We start from the raw sequence: 21,659 nt of genomic DNA on the forward strand, positions 1-21,659 counted from the left end.
TACCAGACTTCTGTGACTTCTTTGGTTTCAGCTGTTGGGGCTGAAGCCAGGGCTGGATGCGGGACTGTGTGCCCCTGTCCTGCAACTGAGGCTGGAATCAGGACGTCGCAGCCCCTGTCCTTCGGCTTGTGGCGGAGGCTGCAGCAGGGGCCATGCACCCCCCCTCCACGGCTTCCCAGGGCAGTGCGCCCCTCAGCTGCACCTGGGGCTTGTCGGAGGCTGCAGCCAGGGCTGCGCACCCCCCCACAGCTGTGGCCAGCTCCGGAGCGAGGGCTGTGCACCCCCATGGCTCTGTCCCCCGCTGCAGCTGCTGGAGGCGGGGCTGTGCCCCCTGCCATTGTGGGGAGCTCAGCTTGTCAGTCCCCCACACCATGGGACTCCATTCCTCTCCCCTACCTATCCCTGGGCACCGGCTGTTTTTAGTAAAGTCATGGACAGGTCACGGGTTCCCCTGTGAATTTTTGTTTATTGCCTGGGATCTGTCCATGACTTTTAGTAAAAATAACTGTGACAAAATCTTAGCCTTAACTACAGGCCATTCTCCTGCTTAGCAAAACTTTCCAAACAGTAACTTCCTCAGACAGTACATTCAGATCAAACTATGAGATCCTAGGCAAATCCTGCAGCATCCATTTGAACTATCATTTCAGAATGTAAAATGTCTGATACATGCAGCCTCTGTCTGTTCCTCCATTCTCTGGAGCACAGCTCTCCCCATATAGGCATATGAGTAATTTCCAACTTCAGGGAGAGAATTAGGCTCAGAAATGTACTGAATGTTCCCATTACTTTCCCTGAATATGACTGCAATTAGAGTCAGAGAACAAGCACTCTTTGAATATTGTCCATTCAGCATGCTTAAGTCAGTCTAAAGACTTCTTTTTCAGGGAGCTCACAGAAATTCAAGGCCAGCTCTAGTATACATTACCTCCTCATAGACCAGAACCCACTCAACCCACCCACATTAGGCAGAACAGGCATTCGTGGGGCAGCACAATCTTCAGGGACTGTTTTGTGTGGGTGACTGCAAGCTAAATGGAGTGCCTGTAGATGCTACTTGCGCCAAAGGGAGGTTTTCAACCTTTTTAAATTTGCGGACACCTAAAACATTTTGAATGGAGGTGCGGATGCCTTTGGAAATTTTAGACATAGTCTGTGGCGCCCCAGGCCGTGGACTAGAAATTGAAAACAACTATTCTATGGTAACGACAATCTTTCGTGGACTTCTCAGAAAATAGATGAGTCCATGGATCACAGGTTGAAAACCACTGGTGTAGGTAATCCATCTTCCTGAGAAGTGGTAGCTAAATTGACGGAATAATTTTTCCATCAACCTAGAGCTGGTCTACACCAGGGGTTAGGTTTTTTCACACCCCTGAGAAACATAGCTATACCAAAGTACAGTCCCAGTGCAGTCCCAGACCTGAAGAAGAGCTCTGCATAGCTTGAAAGTTTGTTTCTTTCACCAGTGGAAGTTGGTTCAATGTATTACCCCACCTACCTTGTCTCTGTAATATCCTGGGACCAACATGGTCAGAACAACACTTCTGGCTGCTGCAACGAGTATATGTAATTTTACTTCAGTGGGAGTAGGACTGAGCCTACATGGGGCAAATGATTCAAAAGGATGATTTTTTTTAAAGACATCCATTTCTTGTTCAGTATTTTCACAGTTCATTTTTTCAACTTTTTGGATTATTTTCTTATTTTGTGTAAATTTGTAGTGTTTTCTTTAACTGAAGGCAGTGAGAAGATGAGGTGGTATGCCTGTTGTTGGCAATCAGTTTTAAAATTCTAAGTAGGAGAGCCAATCAGAGCAGAGGGATTTGCATATTCTTGTCATCAAAAAATAACAATACTGTGAATTATTCAAACTGTAGCTATTGGCCAATAATGGCTGTCAGTCAACCAGAGTACAGGGTTATCCATACCATATGGTTATTGTAAAATAATGATATAGTGTTTATGCAAATCAGACAAGGAATCAACTATAATGCAGGAAACAGCAAAGCTGAGAAATATGTCAGTAACTTTACAGCATACAAGCACCCTGACTGTCTGAGCCAATTTTGTTCCATTATAATTAGCTGATAAGCAGTAGTTCAAGACTATGTGTACTTTAACAGTCTTTACCGCTTAATTATCTATTTTTAAAAGAGAAAACATTATAACTGAAAAAGTGCAAAATATAAAGCCTGTGCCAATTGTAGAAGCTGAAATCGTGCACAAATCCAATAAATATTGTAATAATTTGCATACAGACAAATTTGAAAAAAAGAGTGGGAGTACTGGATCTTCAAAAAAAAATTAGATTGTAATTATTGTCAAAGTTTCTGATATTCATCCCTGCGAGTAATTTACAAGCTCCTGGGAACAATCAGAGCTGTCTGTTCTAAAAATTTTCCTAGAAGAATTAGTCAGAGCTGTCAGACAGCAATTTTTCTCAACATTTCTTTCCAGTGGAGTATGCAGTTGTTGTAATGGTTGCTTTATAAAGATCCTAGCACCCAGTTTTATTACCAGTTGGCTCTGCTGTGGTCATGGTAACAGGACAAATCAAAAAGCATGGTTCATACAGTAAATATGCCATTTCCACTTAGAGCTGTCAACTGAATTTAGTAGCTTGAATCTAGATTTGTTGGACTGGTGTTGCTTCTACATAGTGCCTTCTTTGCTTACATATTTTTCCCAAGGCACATCTATACAGAATTCCTAATGGTATTTGAAAAATATCAGAGTTTAATGACGAGGATTATGATCAAAGAATGTTTTCTGCAAATGTGTTGTTTCTTAGAGCCTGATCCTGCAAGGTGTTGAGCCTTTAATTGTTTGGCAAAAAAAATAAAGGATTTTTTACCTTTTCCCACTTTTATTACTAGCGCTTTTATTTTATATTTAATCTTAACACCTCATATATTTGTCTCATATGTACATTTATTTGTGTGAACTCTTTATTCTTTATTACTCTAGGCATTTGATATAGTTTATCATTCATCATATTTTGATCATTTAAGCTCTGATCCTGAAATTGGGTCTGTGTGGGCACACCTTTGTCCTTGTCCAGAGTCCTGTAGATGATAATGGTGCTATTTGTTGAAGGAAATATTCACTTATATGGAGTCTAATTGTAGTTAATGGAACTCTGCATGGGCACCAGGGGCAGATTAGGATTTTGTGGCGCCTCTGGGCCAGAGCAAGTGGGGGCCCCTCCACACCCCTTCCCCCCTGAATCCCCTGACACTCCTGCCGAGGAAATGGGGTCGGGGCACAGGGGCTTGCCCAGCTCCGCCCGCCTGGTGCTTCAGCCCCCGCGCCCAGCTGGAGTGCCAGGTGGGTGGGCAGAGCAGAGCAAGCCCCCACGCCCTGACCCTGTTCTCCGGCTAGAGCGCTTGGTGGGTGGAGTGGGTTGGGGTGCAGGGGTGCCCATTTTTCCAGGTCCCCCAATTGGCTGGGGTCCCTGGGCACGGGCTCCGTTGGCCCAGTGGCTAATCTGCCACTGATAGGCATAATGATTTTCCCCATGTTGGCACCATGGCAGAATTTGAGCCTTATTATTTTTTCTTTTTTCAGAGTGGAAAGGAGGGAGGCAGTTGGGGGTGTGGTCTAGTGGATTGAGCACTGGACTGGGACTCAAGATACCTGGTTTTATTCCTGGCCCTGCCTCTAGTTTGGTGAGTGACTCTGAAGAAATCACTTCACCTCTCTGTCCCTCAATTTCCCCATCTGTAAAATGGGGATAATGATATTTACATCCTTTGTATAGCTCTTTGAGATCTATTGCTGAAAAGCACTATACAAATATGAGTTACTATTATTACAACATCTAGCCATTATTATTACTATTATTAATAATAAAAGCATTTGAACAAAAAGCCAACCGCTAAATCCCTATGGAATAAATCCATCCCTAGTGTACTGCCAGTTACTTCAACAGCATTACAGTGAGGATGGGTCTAGCTCCATAAGCAGTTGTCTTAAGTAAACAGTTTATTAAGCTAGCAAATGCTTATTAAAATGGGTCATTTATTAATTTAATTATGGAGCTGCTTTTCAACTAATACATAGACCACTGTAGTTACAGTTCTAAAAAAAAAAAAAAAAGTAATTATCTGTACATTGGATAAAATTCAGGAAAAACAAAAACAAGGACAGCAGGGATCTCACTGACTTAAAAATTGTATGTTTCACGTTAGAGAGTTTTGCTAAATTTGGCATTCTTTAAACCATAAGGATTTATAGAACTGACTGTAGTTAGCTCTAGTGCTGGTAAACACTATTAATACTTCCCCCTTCAGCTTAGCTAAAATATACTTCAGAAAGGAAGGTAAAGGAGAAAAGGAAAAACACCCTCAGAAGAAAGGTATGGGGAGGACAATTTTCAGAAGTGGGCACCCACAGAGGACATACAAAGCTCTATATGGACTCTCAAATCTGCACTTAGCACACAAGTGCTCATTTTATGTGCCTAACTGCCAACACAAGCCTCCAAATAGGGAATTTGAATTTCCTATTAAAATTATCACATTTGCAAATTGTGTCCAAAGTGTTTAGTTTGCCTTCAAAATCTATTTGAATGTTGCCGTAGGTTTGCTCAAAACTTTGATTCACACTGTACATGTAAATCTGAATTCTGAAGCACACTTTGAACCATCATAATCAACCACTATTTTGGGTGGTATGGGAGGGGGGTGACAGGCAGGAGCAAGACAGAGAATTTTAGACACAAACAAGCTAATGAAGCATCTGTGACAAGTTAGGCAGCTGGGCACAGAGAATTTCTGCAACCATCTGGTTAATTCTTTCACAGTAATGTTCAAAGTAAACAGCTTGTCACACTGATACATCCTGTTACCTATCCTGTTATTATTACATGTGATTACAAACTGCATACGATATTAGGCTCTGTTTCCTGCTATTCCCACGTGACAAGCCATTCCTTTCTGTGAATCAAATTCTTCTTTAGTTTCTGCCACCCATTGACTTTCAGTATATACATTTATACTTCATCCTCTATGTTATGATATAGTATGTCCTATTGGGATAAATTCTTTTTTGTCAATGGGCCAGATCTGGTGTGAGCACTTCTGATGCAAACCTTCACATGACTTTTACAGTCACTTGAATATTAATGAGATTTTTGATTTTCATTAAACATTTTTGTTAACAACTGGTCTCACACAACATAAATGTTTGAGGCAAATGAATAAAAAATATTACAAGTAGTGTTGCAGTTAGTTTGAGATTTTTATTCAAAACAAATCCACACTACTTCCCATGTCTAGGTGTAATTGAGAATAGAATTTGAAATCCTTTGTGTATAACTTCATACATCCTGATTCATATTAATAGTCAATTAATAAAGACCAATACAAGACTGAAACCTATATCATACTGTATGCTGTTATATGTTATTAAACAACACATTTTAAAATAGTTGTTTGAAATCTAAAAGAAAAAACCATGAAAGCACAAAAATTAGAAGGGAAGACTGAAAATTTATGCCTTTTGAGAAATCTTTATCAAAGAACAAATGGACAGTCTTATTTTAGCTTCAGAGGGTCCTGTGGCACCTTTAAGACTAACAGAAGTATTGGGAGCATAAGCTTTCGTGGGTAAGAACCTCACTTCTTCAGATGCAAGACAAATTTTAGCTTGTGTTCTTTGCACTGAACTGAAGCTTTTCAGTGTATGGGAGGGGAAATATGATGGGAGGAAGAATTCAGAACACTGATTTAGACACTTATACATTTGTGCATCCCCTCTTTTTGCAGTTTTAAATCTATTTTTGAACTGAGAAGAAGAGATTAAAACACTTACTGAAGTATTAATCCAGCTATTGACCTTTTAGCTTTCACGAGTCTATCAGCTATTACTGTTTCGATACGTAAATACGAGAGAGCTAGGACATGACAAACTATTACAGTCATTTTTATTAATATCCAACCTTCAGTGACTGCCAACACAAAGATCAGGATGAAATTAATGGATGGTCTGCATGTGGAAAGACTGCTGGATCTCATCCTAAAGTGATAACCAAGAGATTGTAAATAATATAAATACTGGGCCAACTCCTAAATCCACCTTTTTCAGTTTTTACTCAGGCTAAACTTCCTTTTAATGAAAGCTTGCCTGAGTAAGGATGAATATAATTGCATTCAAGAGACAGTTATATTTAGGAATCAAACCTGTGCGTGAAAATGTTTAACAAGTAACAACTAAGATTACTGTTCCTGAAAAAGACTAGAGAAAACAATATATTTTAAAATATTTTTTACTTTTTTTTTATTTCAGTGGGATGACTCTTACTTAACATAGGACATGTGCTTAACTCTCTCTCTCTTAATCAGGGCCATAACTGCCAAATGATGATGAAATTTATGCCTTAGGAGTAATTAATCTTTTGATATTGTTCTTTTGATATTGATATCTGGTAATTTTTCTTCTTACCATAATAAAATGTTTGAAACAAACAAACCAAAGTAAAATAAAATAAAAGGCAAATGTGGGTTGTAAATTGTCTTGGGGGGACTCAGGGGCAGATGTAATAAACTACTTTTAACTCGTTTTTTGAAGCTGTCTAGATTTCACACTGATGGTATTAATGACCATTTTAAATTTAATTGTACTTGTGTTAAAACATCTTAAAAATAAAAAAATGTTTTTTTAAAAATTGATTTGTATAGGCCTGATCCCTCTTTCAGTTAGGCCTGTACAACTTGTCTGCACTGGTCTCAGAACTGAATTCGGCTTTAAGTATTTAATCTTCCGCTATACTGTGTCGTGTGGTGAGCCCATGCTGTGCAGTGACCCTGTCAGATGTCACAAGCTAAGTAGGGTCAGATAAACTAAGCAGAGTCAGGCCAGGTCAGTACTAGTGTGGAAAATCTAAGTGCTGCAGGCAGTGGTTTTAGGGATCCAATAGGTGGCAATCTTCCCTTTGAATCAATACTGAACCAATACCTTAGCATGGTGTTCAGTGGTGAGGAGCCATTACTGGGATGGGATGTAAATCAAATGTTCTGATCAATTGTGGTAAAGCGATGTCCAATGGCATTTTTAGTAAAAGTAAACATGTTAACCCCTGTGTATTGGCTCTGATAATTATATTCTGCCTTCCTAAAACCCTTAAAGTGTCAATTAACTAAGAAAGAGCTCTGTGTAGCTTGTAAAGCTTGAAAGCTTATCTCTCTCACAACAGAAGAAGGTTCAGTAAAACATATTACCTCATCCACCTTGTCTCTCTATATGGTACTTTTCTTCACTTTGCCATAAACTGCTGAGCCTCGTTAAATCCAGGAGGGGGCTGCATTTTAATGCTGGATGAAGTAATCCCTTTAAATCCATTACATACCATTCCTCGCAAAGGTGTTGCTGGTATACACTTCATATTTAGATCAACCTAGATATGTTTCTCAGGTGTGTGAAAAATTCATACCCCTGAACACCATAGTTATATCAGCCTAATCACAGCTAGGTTCTTCTATCAACCTCGCTACCACCACTAGGTGAGTTGTAAGGCATTTTGTAGACATGCCCTGGGGTCTGCTTGTTCCCCTGACATTCGTGGGCACACAGTATCATCTTAACATTACAATCCTCTTTTCTGGTAGTGAGAGTCAGCTGTTTTCCTAGTATTGTGTCCCACATTCCTCACTTCTGTGCATGTTTCTTGATAGAGTCCAAGATCTGAGATTGAGAAGCAGGTGGGCTGGGAGGGAAGAAGAGGGAGACTCAGAGACCAAGTCAGGAGGATATGTATCATCTTTCTTTTAACTCACAGGGAATCAGCTCAGATCAGTAATACTGACTGAGGCTGCATTCATTTCTGAGTACAACCACTCTGAAGACTGAAGCGCCACTGGGGGTGGCTAGAGTATATTTGTGGCATCGAATCAGAGAACCATGTGGGACTTCAGGACTGTTTGCTCTCAGGAGAAGCCCTGTTAGCACTTTGGCCATGCTGATGAGTTGCCAGAGGAAGCTGTGATGCAACCTAGACCTTTCTTTGTAAAGCATTTTGAGCCTAAGTTGAAAGGTGCCTCAGAAGTGCAGAGTGACATTATTATATATAACCATTTTATTTGACTAAATCTGAATGTTTAATTCTTAAAGTGAGTATTTAGATGTTTAGATTAAACTAACGTTTAATTAGTAAAGTGAGAAAGCACAGACTTTACTGCTGTTTCGGAGACACTAGGATACAGGAACTGTTAGCAGTCTGCACATTCCTGAAAGGTAGACTTCCTATCAGCTTAAGTAATGCATAGTGGACATCAAGAAATGCAATTATCAAGGCCCACAAGAAAGAGTTTCTTTGTGCCATAAAATATTTTATGCAGATACTGGCAACACATTCACAACGATACCTCCCAGATAATCATTAATACTTGGTTTAAGGTTGATGTTTGCTTCAGAATTCTGGTGCTGTATTTTCTCCACGAGTGAAACTGCTGAAAAATCACGAACTCTACTTTTACATTAATCCACTATGCTTTGTAAATCACACAAAGTTCTTTATCGCATCTTTGCCTTAAAATAGAGGGATCCTAAGCTATATTAAAACTATGCCAAAGGGGGTTAAAAATGTCCAAGAAGACAGAGAAGTTTGAATCTGTTCAGTGAAACCATTCCATCGTGCAAAACACATCAACTTATTACAACAGTGTGGTACTCACAGGCTTTCGGACATCTGGCAGGGTAATCCACAATGGAAAAACAATGGGGAAAACAGCAAGATACATGAGCTGTTTGCGTAGGGTGTCAGGCCAGGCCAGGCTGAGAGGCTGCTCTTCATCATCGTCTTCTGAATTCTGTCATAAAAATGGAAGTGAATAGAAGGTAAATTGGGTGAATAAAGTCAGCGATCTCTTAGGAGAAAGTCATGCTAACTTCATGCCTCGAAGAAAGACTCATTGGCTGCAGCTATATTACAACTATTGGGCTTGAATTGCCAGCGTTGGTGCAGGAAGGTGCAAACTGCACCAGCCTGTGTCCCAAAGGGTTCTACCCCTGAAGAAGGGCAGATTATGTTTACACTGCCAGGAGTCTATGCAATAGCAGCCAGGGGGATGGAACACTAAACTGCAGCTGGAGCTTCGCATGAATCCTGCTGGCAAAGGCTGCCTGGCGATGCAATGAATCAGTGGCCCCTCCATTGCCAGTGCTAGCCATTCTTTGGGATTGCACTGACCAGCTTCAGGCATCCTGGCAGAGTGGGGATGTAGCCCAGTGGGCTAGTTTGCTTTATTATATTCACTGCTACTGTAGCCCAGCGGACTAGCTCACCTTCATTATATTTACTGCTTTGCATTATATTCAGCAGTAATGCAAGAAGCCTACAGGCCCGTGTGCTGTAAGATATTAGCTTCAGCAAGTTAGCATACAAATGTCTGGGACCTTTCACCTAGATGAATGGAGCTAAAGCATAAGGTCCATGTATAACTGCGACCTTTAACATAAAGGATGTGTTAAAGCAGGTAGGCATAGGGGCTTTCCTAACTTCATACCCTTTTAAGCTTAACAGGTACACCACAACTTAGAACTTGGAAAGAACCAAAATAACCAGGTAGGACAGAAATAACAAATGTGATACCTAACCACAAAAGGGCCATGGTAACGAATTGACGTATATATTAAATTGAGATCATTGAAATACTAACCTATAGAAAAAAGACACTCCAACATTAGTGAGGTGAGAAAATACAAATAATAAGAAGGGAAAAATCCCCTACTGAATATGCATTGAACATAACTGTGTCAGCATAACAAATTATAAAAGTGGCAACCCAGCCTAGGGGCAGTAGGAGAGAGAGATGTAGTCCTGGGGAGGTGCCAAAATGATGGCCACTGGTGATGATGGGGAAGGTGATGGTGATGAGGAAGATGATGGCTAACATTTCAGGTTGTTCTACAAGGGATGATGTGAGTATATGGATGTGCAGATGTACATTCTGTAGTATCTCTATCTATCTTACTGAGTTGGGGTGTTTGTAACTCTGCCAAATGTATTAATAAACATAAAAGAGTTCCTATAGTCAGTGTTGCAGCTGTGCACATCAGGGTTCCCAACTATATAATAATTTTAATAATATTGGGCTTAATCTTGGGGCAAGAACCTGTCAACCCTCAACCCTCAAAGTGATAACTGGGGATTCTTAAGTAATCAATATAATTAATACATAATCTAAGACCAGGCTACAGGGATTGTATTCACTTTGTGCCTCTGACACATCTCCAGACAGACTTCCACCACTGTTTCCTCCATACTGGGCAAAACTAGAGTAACCCAGGCCTGAATCAAGACCATCCATAATGTTTTGCCCTCTGACCTTCCAATAGCACATCAATTTTTTAGCAACTAAGCAGCAAAACTTTAGGGAAAAACTCTCACTCACATGATGGATCTTCACTCCAATATTTTAATCTCTCTACATACAAGTGTTTTTTGTTTGTTTTTACACCCTACTGTTAATTGCTTTTCAGTCCCTTGCTTTACCACAGGATAAGCTTGGAGGGACTACTCCTGTGACATGGGATCTTTATGGCTGGTCACATCACTTTTCCTGTTTCTCTACCTTCCTTTCATTCCTTAGCATGCAGGTGATGTCAGACCCTTTAGGACTGCCATAGAATGCCACTAATGGGCATGACCTAGACTACTTTGACACTTATACCTGTTTTCTGGCCTTTTTGCCCAAGAGGCCAAATTCATCCTTGGTGTAACTCAAAGAGGTGATGTTAATGGGATTACACCAGTTCCAATTTACACTGCTGTCTAAACCAACACAAAATTCAGCCTGAATGGTTCTGTCCCACAAAGGGCCTGATCCAACCCCCCTGAATTCATTGGAAAGTCTCCCATTGAGTTCAGTAAGAGAACGCCCAAAAAGCAATACATGGTATGAGTTGGATTTTCCTCAGAGCATGCACAGATGTGCCTACTTTTAAAAGTTATTTTAAAAATGATTAGAATTGAGATCTCAGACCTTTCTGAAAATTACATACCATTCTTCCAATAAGTTTATCCAGTGCTGTGGAACATTATCATCATGTTTCTATGAGTTAAGACCTTGTCTTAACAGTGCTTAGCTAAGGTTTTTAACGGTGCTGCAAGAGGCTGGTTTCGGAATCTACTTGATTTGGTTAGTTAATTGCATAGCTCTGTAATTTTGGGGGCTTACTAATAGTTCTGTTTCAAAATCCATTCCTAATTATCCAAATGTTTGGAAGGACTAGAAAAGCTTGCATTTGATTACTCTACAAGTAACTCAAGGTTGTCATCTCTATAAAGCGATCATTTAAAATGTTCCTATCAACACTAAGGGACACAAAGCCTGATTCTGATCTAAGTTTTCCCAGTTTTATATCTGTATCACTCCAATGACTTCACTAGAGTTTTGCCAGATTTACATAGATACAATCAAGCCCATATCCACAGTCCCCTCTTGATGTGTTCATAGATGCAGCTGCCTTACCAATTATACACACATTAAGAGAAGACCGTATCTTGTTAGTCCCTATACTTCTAGAAATTCCCAACTAATCTGAGTGATGAAAAAATGACAGTGAACTGAAGAGTCACAGGTATTTATTATGACAAGGTTTTACAAACAGATATGGGTACAATTTGTCACACTCTCGCCACAGAACGTTAAGCATCTGGACAGTTTAAGAGATTGGCGTGTCCTTTTATCTTTCTGTACACTGCCAACGCAGGCAGATGCTCAGCACTTCATTTCCATAATCTATGGCAGTTTGATCTCTTTAGAAAACCTGTGCAGGTGCAAGACTACTTCCTTCGAACCAAATCTGTTCTCTCTGTCTCCAGATTCTGGTAGAAGCTTTTAGGGGAGGGGGAATCAGACGAGGCTAGATACCTAGCTTTGAAATAATGATTATTGAGGTAAAATAGGAGCACAAAAGAAGCAATTGAAAGGTTGCCTAGGTAACTCTTTCTGAGTGGCCTGGGTATATTTCAAGCAGCAGACTCAGCAGGAATAAACCTCCATAAACACGTTTCAAAAACAGCACTGAATGACTAAGTATTTTCTGAATTATCATATTTAGAGATTAGCAGTGATTAATAATCTTCTTTAATCATGGTAACTCTGCACATATATTGATATGTATATGGACACACAAACACATTTGTAGAACATGCAGATGTTAAACACACAATTCATGCATGCAGTACTGTCCATTCTGATCATATGCCTTTTGATTCTGATTTTTCTTCTGTGTAAATCAGGACTAACTCCACTGGCTTTTAGTGGAATTACTCATGATTTACCCAAGTACTGATGAGTTCAGAATCAGACCCATTGTTGTCTTACACGGACATAGAAAATATCACAAACTATGAAACCTCAGAAGCTCACCACATAATTCTACAGAGGGATGGAAAGGAGACTAATTATAGTGACAAATTTGGAGCTAGTGACATGAAGAGCGAGTTATCTGAACTAAATCAAAATCTCTTCAATTAAAAAACAAAAGCTTTTACTGTCTGCACACACTGGTTTCTCTTCACCAGGTTTTAGGCACAAGTCTGCAGTTTATGTGGCAAACAATTTAAAACTCACAGTAATAAAAAAATACAAAGAACCACAAGGCAACCACATGGCACTGTGAATGGCTATGGACTTATGAACAGGTGGCAGCTTCTGTAATTCTGCATATGACTCTGGGTTCTAAGCAGAGATTTTGCAGACACTGTAGTAAAGAAAAAGGGAAGCATACACTACAATTGGTTGCAGGTCTCTTATTCTGGTGAAAATACTTAGCAGTGTGAAAGTGAAATGAATTATATTAAAGAAATAGAATGAATTAAAGAATGCTGTATGTACCTTTAAGTAGAAATGAGAAATGCTGCAAGCCAGGGGGGCAGGAACGCAGACATTAACTGCTTATCTTGCCACTTAAGGGCAATTGGTGAAGCATTAGTCTTAGATCGATAAGAGTTAACAAGGAAGCAGGTTATGCATATTGTGCTCCATGCATATTTTACAATTTTGCTCTCTCTGTCCCTTTGTTTAGTTTACACCCTTTTATCTGTATAAATAAGACTGTTTGAATCTTGCATGGAGGCTCACATTATCTGAATGTATTAGCAGAGCGCTGTGCTAATAAAACAGAGTGGTCTGACAAACTATGAGTCCTGAGTCTAACTTTGACAATTTGGAGGTTCCACCGAGATGGCAACCGTCTTCACTGGGGCTGTGTGATTCCTGACCGTTTTTGTAGGACGACCGTGGTAGCCGGCACCTGGGCATTTGGCCCGAGCGGTCCTCCTCCTGAACGGAAGGGTGCACGACCACAGTGAGGTCTACGCCATCGAACCTGTTGGTTCCCACTCTGTTCTGGTAGGGATCCTGGGATCTGACATCAGGAATCTGGTCAGGTAATTATTTCTGTGTTTTGTCCGGACTGAGGACTGTCCTGTCTCTGTGTCTATCCGTCCTCCTGTGGAGTGTTTGGGTCTGGGTGCCATCTCCGTCCGGGGATCGGCCAACCAAGGGGTTCCTGTCCCCACGGTCTGAGTGAGTGAAATCTGCACAATCGCAGCCGCACCGCACCTTGGGTAAAACCCTTGGTGTGAAAGCAAGGGCGATTGAGTCAGTAGCCTGTGGGCTCCTTTTGTGTGTTGCACCGGGCATCGCTCTGACGAACCCAAATTTCCTTCTTGTGTGATTGGTGTGTGTAAAGTCCTCCTGTTTGGTAACAAGACGTCTAAGTCGGGACAGTTCCCTAAAGGAACGCCGGCTCAGTTTTAGGAAGGGTCCGGACTCCTGTAAATTTCTGGAAAAATGGTCTAGGCTAACTCAGGGAGAATCCAAAACTCAGTGGCCACTGTTAAAACCTTGGAACAAGGACCGAGTGGACATCTTAAAAAAAAAAAAAAAAACTCGGCCAGCCTAAAACTAAATTGGCTAAAGGAGAGGTTAATTGTTTCATGCAGTGGTGGGGAGAGGCAAATCGTAGGTGGACAAAATCAAAACTCACCTCTCTCAAATATTCAAATAATAAATTAAAAGCTTTATTAAAAGCCTCCTCTCCCACCACCAGTCTGAGCGCTCCCCTTCACCCTGTTCTCTGACAAAAAAAAAAAACCAATAACCCCGGATCGATCCCAGCTCCCTTCATACTCCCCTCTCATTGTAAAAAGGATAAAATGCCCCTTGTTCTGTTCCCCTTCGTTGTCTGCCTCAGAAACTGATTCTTTAATGTTCCATTACCAATTCAGCAAGGAGGGTGGGCTCCTCAACTAGCCCCCACCCTTCTGGTCCCTTTCCTTAAGCATTTCTTTCAAAATTGTGAAATGACCACAATATCACTCACAAAAATGGTTCATTGGAAAAAGCAGGATTGGACCCAGACAAGCAGGCAAGCAACAGATAAAGAAACTAAAAAAAAAAAAAAAAAAAACCAGGTTGGAAGCCCTAAGGGCATAGTGTCAGGAGTAAGCGCAAGTATGAACCCCTGGAACAATACTTAAAAGGGTGAAATCTGAGTTGATAAAGGTGTCATTTTGGGAAATAAACAAGTGATTTAAGGAAAGAGTGAAAAGTTAACTCTACAGAGGCTGGAGAGAATTAAACAGTTAAACTTTGTGAAAATGTTAAAAAGGATCTTGTTAAAAGAATTCTTGGTTTCTTTGCAGCCATTCTAAAGGAAAAATGGGCCCTTTTCCAGAGGAATGTCTGTAAATAATCCAGGTAAAGAGACTATCTAATTAAAATCATTTGACTATGGACAATTGAGTCAAATTTGCTAAAAGAACATAGGGGGGGTTCTATTGGAACTTAACTGCCCCAAATGTATAAAGGTAATGTAATCTATGTACAGCTATGTAAAAACAAAGCAGTGTAAGAGGGATGTTAAGGGAGAGAAAATGTGTATGTATCTGTCTGTCTGTGGGAATATGTGAGGTTTGTAAAACTCCTGTTTTGTAAGTTTAAGATAAATTGGTTTGGTTTTGTTTATAATGCCACTAAAAATCCATTTGACTCTTTAATTCAAAGTTGCAAAACTGACAGACCTTTTTGCCAGACACAGGTAATCAGAGTTGGTTGACTTTGAGATTTGGTAAATTTAACCTTTAAGGGGTAACTTGATTCTTTACAAAATTTAAATGTTTTCAAATAAAGACCAAGTCATGACTGCAGCAGGACAGTCAAAATCAGAAAAATAGGGAGAGATTCTGGATTCTGTTTGTTTGTTTTTGTAACAAAATAGCAAATGAAAGCTGTAGGAAATGAATAAAGACAGTGGCCCTCTGAAGCAACAGCAGGGGTGAGGTGCACAAAACAAAAAGAAGAAATGTTAGAAACACTGAGCCTTAAAATGGCTCTGTGTAATCAGACTGTCTCTTTGATAAGGGTACATAAAACTCTGTAAGAAAAAAAGAAACAGTTACACCTTATGTAAAAATGAATATGGCTAATGTTTTAAAAGTTAAAGTATAGAAGGAATGTGCAGACGTGTGCAGTGTATATTATAGAGGGGGTAAAAGAAATGCAAACAAAACATGCTACTTAATTAAAATCCGATTAGGGCTCCAAAGGAGCCACAATAGACTGTGTTTTCTTTTTCAGATCTGTGTGTGTTTTGGAAGCAAGAGTTAAAAGTAATCAAAACTCTGGTAAAAGTTAATTGTGTTCCTTTTAAGACAGAGTCTCTGAGCTCTGCTAATGGTTTTGAATCCAAAAGCCGAGCCTGTGTGGATGCAAATTATCTAACTGATAAAGGAAGTGAGAGAACTACCAGCACAAAGAAGTTGCAGATAAAGAACATACCTGGTCAGCAAACAAATTGTCTAAATAAAAGGCACGGGATAACAAGATACCTTTAATTAAAATAAATGTAATGTTAATAAGTACCCCTGTAACAATGTATAGTGTGTATGATTTGGGGGGAAAGAAAATCCTTTATGGTAATGATGCTTTTCAGCTGTTACCTGTGAACAAACTTAAAGATTAATACAGCAGGAAAGATATTGTAACCTTGGTCTGCTGTAAAGGGAAAACTGAGGTACATCATCTCATGGATTTAATGACTGAACAGTGGGATAATTTCCCCATAACTCTTAAAAGATAGAAGCCATTAAAACCTGGCCTGCCTATAGAACAAAAACACAGGAAAATATGGAGGTAATTCCTCTTGTTTTGCCTGCAATCAGCAAGGGTATTTGTAAAAGAAAGGAATATTTTAAGCAATAATAAATGCCACCCCAAAAGGGGTAGAAAAATGTTATTTTTGTCTTTCAGAAAAAGCTAATATCAGCTACAGGACAACCTAATAAGAAACAAATAAAAGTGGGTATGCTTATCCATGCCTGTTGCTCCAAAGCCCTGTAGTGAAGACATCTCCCTAGGATCCTGTATGTGGGATAAAATAAATAATGACACCAAAGTACTGTATAATGGGCTATGTGTATGTGTTAATTCTTGGGGAGAAAAGTGTTTTAAAAGAATGGAAGTGTTAGCAACCTTCCAATAGACAAATGTAAATGTAATGTAATGTAATGTGTTTACAAAAGGTAAAAAGGTAACATAGTTCCTAAAACAAACAAAAGGGCAATGTGGGAAACCGAACCATTCATATTATACATGCAAATGGCAACATGTTAAGAATTGCCACTGCAGAAAGACATAACAGCTTACCATTGGTATAATATATTTTCTGAATGGTCTCCCACAACTACTGGCGTACTAATGTTACTAACCCAATTGTTTTTGATTTTAAATTGTATGTGTTTAATTGTAACATTTAAAATGTGCTGTTGGATAAAACAAATGTATGCAAAGCTAGAGCCACAGGCCCAAATCACCTCCCAGTATTTTCTATTACGTGGACTAAATAAGAAGTGACACTGGTGATTAATAATCTTAGTGTCAAAAGGGGGATATGTAGGAGCAGGATTTTATAATGTCCCATAAGAATTAATGTATGATTTGATTTCATCCCTGTCAGCCACCCTTTTTGAATAGCAGAAAGGAATGACAGACCAGAACAATCCTTATGACTGATTATGGTCATCCTTTTGTTTTAGAATAAGTTATAATGTCTACTATGGTTTCCTATATGTATTACAAAGTAGGCCTCTAGTTAAATATACATTTCTTTGTTTAAGGTTTAGTAAGTAAGAAACAGGATTCTCTAGTGTGTCTATGTTAAGTAGATTAGAGGAACATTGAAGGCCTGGGTCTCAATGTAAATTGTCTTGGTTATTGATTGTAAAACTTAGCAAGGTTTAATTTGCAATGCCTTTTTGCTCCATATAAAATACTACTGTTTGTATTCTCAATCTGTGTGAATAAGGAATGTATGCATCAGGAAAAGATAAGGTGTGAAGGCCATTGTTATAGCCAGAGTCAAGGAAGAAGAAGTAAAGAGACTTAAAGGACATCACAGAATCATCAGGTACTGCTTACTATCCAGATGGCTGTTAAACTGTCTGGCATCACAGCGTGCATACATGCTTTGCAGTGTAAGAAGGCACCCCCCAGCAAACCAATCACCTCAGGACCACGCAGAGTCAATTTTGACTCCAGAAGAAGACGTAGAGGAACAACCTGCAATACCTTACCATCTACGCTCTCGTAAGGGTTGCCAGAAGCAAACGAGGACCTAAAGCAAGGCCCAAAAAGAAGCAGTAGTGAGCCTAGCGCCTGCTGTCTGGTGGATGTAAAACCGTGACTGCGGTTCCCTCAGTTGAGGTTGTCAGAACCGAAGGCCCTTGCCTCCAACATGAGCCTCTGGTGGCGCCTGTTCCTTGGCTGCTGGTGTCTTAAGGTCTGGGGAGTCCACAATGACAATTCTTTTATCCAGCAGCAAGTGTGGATAGCTCAGATTCTCAATATTTCTAATTGCTGGGTCTGCAGCCACATCCCAGCTCACTCTCAAGCTGGTGTTCCTGTCCTGGCAATCCTACTCAATTCCCCAGACCTCACTGGAGGACTTCATCCGTTTAACAAAACATGGAACAATGACGACACTTGGGAAGCAGTGGGAATAATTGTATCTAAATGGATAAGAGTGGTGGAGGGAAAAGGTCATTGGTGTTGGGTGTGTAATGGGACAGGGCTGGATCTGGAAAAAAGTCATTGCCTTCAGCATATTGTGGCCAATGGTGTATGGGATTATTCGAACAAAACTAAAGAGTGGCGGGCCAGGTATGGGGATATGAATTTTTTCTCGACCTGGGATCAAACAGAAAAATCAATCTCATGTTCCCCCTACAGTAACCTTAGTGAAAACAATACAATCTTTCAATGCCATGCAAATAACACCACTCCTCGTAAGGAGAATTACCCTGTACCCTTCGGAGGATATTACTCCTCCTTTGTAGGCACCTATGTGACAAATGGGTGCAACCGACCCTTCCCAGCCTTAATAGGCCATCATTGGGTTTGTGGGACCAAAGCTTATACTGCGTTACCAGCTAACTGGTCAGGTATCTGTTATCCTGCCTGACTCTTCCCACAATTCCGAGTGCTAGGGTCCTTCCCACGAGAATGCCTTCGTAATTTCAGGCAAAGAAGAAGGGACTTTTCAGATGCCCAATGGTATGTAAATAACATAAACCCCTTGACCTGGAAAGAGGCCATTGGCGGTTCCCTTATCCCACTTGGGGGAGTAATACACCATGCAAAAAGGCTCCTAAGGTTACAAGCAGTAGTTGAAATAATGGCAAATGAAACCGGAGAGAGTTTAAAGACCCTGGCCAAAGAAACAGGGGCGATCCAACAGATGGCCCTCCAAAACCGTCAGGCATTGGACATAGTGCTGGCGGCCAAAGGAGGGACCTGTGCTCTCATTGGAAAGAATGTTGTGTGTTCATACCTGACGACACCAATGAGGTAATAGATCGTGCTAGTCACTTAGAACAAATTGCATATCTTCCCCATGAAGAGCCAAGTTATTTATGTAAGTGGCTAAGTAACCTATTCAATTTCTCTGGCATAGGAAACTGGTTGTTTCAGGGAGCCCTGACTATCCTGTGTGGAATCCTAATGATTTTTGTATGTTTTCAGTTAATCTCCTGTTGTATCCAGAATTGTGTACGGTATGCCACCCAGGTGACTGCCCCAAAACAGAGTGCTAATATGATGGTGTTAAATATCACTGATGAACGAAGAGATAAAGAACTGTTAATATGTGGAACCCAGTAATTGTTGGTCTTTGCGTAAGCTTGACCAAAAGGAGGGATTGTGAAAGTGAAATGAATTATATTAAAGAAATAGAATGAATTAAAGAATGCTGTATGTACCTTTAAGTAGAAATGAGAAATGCTGCAAGCCAGGGGGGCAGGAACGCAGACATTAACTGCTTAACTTGCCACTTAAGGGCAATTGGTGAAGCATTAGTCTTAGATCGATAAGAGTTAACAAGGAAGCAGGTTATGCATATTGTGCTCCATGCATATTTTACAATTTTGCTCTCTCTGTCCCTTTGTTTAGTTTACACCCTTTTATCTGTATAAATAAGACTGTTTGAATCTTGCATGGAGGCTCACATTATCTGAATGTATTAGCAGAGCGCTGTGCTAATAAAACAGAATGGTCTGACAAACTATGAGTCCTGAGTCTAACTTTGACAGCAGAAAGATATTATACACATCACAAATAATTATTACCATACTAGGTCTGAATACTGCCCTTAGTCATATGCATACCAGTTCCAGTGGCAACAATGGAAGCTGCGCATACATTATAATGGGCACAATTTGGTCTTTAAGGTCTAATCCTTCATTTCTAACTTGAAAGAATAAAGGATGCAGAATCAGGGCTTGATTTGCAAAGTTAATGAGCTCCAACAACTCACATTGAAATCAACAGAAGCTGAAGATGTTCAGAATCTTTGAAAACTCTGACTAATGGGGAAAAGCAATACTGAGTTATCCACAAGAGGTTGGAGTGGAGAAAAGGAAAAAAAAATCACCTTGACTCTGAGACAGTATAACTGTTCCACTCAGAGCCAACTCATCCATGAACAAACTAGGGAAATACAACCTAGATGGAGCTACTATAAGTAGGGTGCATAACTGGTTGGAAAACCATTCCCGAAGAGTAGTTACCAGTGGTTCACAGTCGTGCTGGAAGGGCATACCAAGTGGGGTCCCGCAGGTATCAGTTCTGAGTCCAGATCTGATCAATGATCCAGTCCTTCATCAATGATTCAGATAATGGCATAGAGAGCACACTTACAAAGTTTGTGGTCGATACCAAGCTGGGAAGGGTTGCAAGTGCTTTGGAGGATAGGATTAAAATTCAAAATGATCTAGAGAAACTGGAGAAATGGTCTGAAATAAATAGGATGAAATTCAATAAGGACAAATGCAAAGTACTCCACTTAGGAAAGAACAATCAGTTGCACACATACAAAATGGAAAATGACTGCCTAGGAAGGAGAACTGTGGAAAGGGATCTTGGAGTCAGAGTGGCTCACAAGCTAAATATGAGTCAACAGTGTAACACTGTTTCAAAAAAAGCAAACACCATTCTACACTGAAGCAAGACACAAGAAGTATTTCTTCTGCTCTACTCTGGGCTGATTAGGCCTCTACTGAAGTATCGTGTCCAGTTCTGGGCGCCACATTTCAGGAAAGATGTGGACAAATTGGAGAAAGTCCAGAGAAGAACAATAAAAATGATTAAAGGTCTAGAAAACATGACCTATGAGGGAAGATTGAAAAAATTGGTTTTGTTTAATCTGGAGAAAAGACGACTGGGGGGTGGGAGGTATGATAACAGTTTTCAAGCACATAAAAAGTTGTTACAAGGACAAGGGAGAATTTTTTTTATCTTTAGTCTCTGAGGATAGGACAAGAAGCAATGGGCTTAAATTGCAGCATGGGCAGTTTAGGCTGGACATTAGGAAAACATTTCTAACTGTCAGGGTGGTTAAGCACTGGAATAAATTGCCTAGGGAGGTTGTGGAATCTCTGTCATTGTAGATTTTTAAGAGCAACGTAGACAAACACCTGTCAGGGATGATCTAGATAATACTTAGTCCTGCCTTTAGTGCAGGGACTTGGCTAGATGACCTCCTGAGGTCTCTTTCAGTCCTACGATTCTATTATTCAATGATTCTATGGGTGAAATAACTCAAGCTAGACCAGTCAGAGATGCTTGCAATATTTCTGAATTAAACCCATCTGCAGGATAAATTTTTTGGGGAGTATTTTCAAGTGTAAATGGATTTCCGTGTCCGTACTAAAATTCCTGGTTTTTAATAATTAACGATGAAATTTAATTTTGATGATCCTTGGCTGCCTGTATGATCAGAAGTCAATGTGCCAGTCTAACAAAATACTAGGTATGTTTCCCTCATGAAATGACAAGAAAGAAACAAAGCAAGAGGGCAAAAAGATTCATTCTCTGGTGAGATCTGGTTGAGAAAAATGTAAGCAGATACCAATCTAGCACAAAGGGCACTGCCAAGGAAGAATGCTAAAAGGATACATTTGTGAGTGTTGTGAAGTACTTAGATATCTTCATTGCCTGGATTCCTAATAACTGCAGTCGCACAGAGGTCATGTTAAAGTTAGGTTGAAAATCAGGCCGTACGTGTGTAAATGTCCATCTGTCCATGCAAATATACATTGGTGTAAGCAGATGGATGTGCCCACAAATTTTGCAGGTGCATTTTAAAGGCCT

General features: G+C 40.1%; 1 protein-coding gene across 4 annotated transcripts in view; it reads right to left on the reverse strand.

The window, feature by feature from the left end:
- Window positions 1-21,659, reverse strand: part of SLC24A2 (solute carrier family 24 member 2) — a 182,417-nt gene that overhangs the window by 18,270 nt on the left and 142,488 nt on the right. For 2 of the 4 annotated variants that reach the window (XM_054031330.1, XM_054031329.1), the window contains 2 exons: window positions 8,676-8,810; window positions 7,655-7,708 (listed from right to left, as the gene is read on the reverse strand). In XM_054031330.1, coding sequence (XP_053887305.1) covers window positions 7,655-7,708; window positions 8,676-8,810 — 189 coding nt within the window. The remainder of the gene's footprint in view (window positions 1-7,654; window positions 7,709-8,675; window positions 8,811-21,659) is intronic. The other 2 variants (XM_054031332.1, XM_054031331.1) reach the window with 1 other exon arrangement.

The sequence above is a fragment of the Malaclemys terrapin genome, chromosome 6 (assembly GCF_027887155.1).
Source record: "Malaclemys terrapin pileata isolate rMalTer1 chromosome 6, rMalTer1.hap1, whole genome shotgun sequence".
Taxonomy (NCBI): Eukaryota; Metazoa; Chordata; order Testudines; family Emydidae; genus Malaclemys; species Malaclemys terrapin.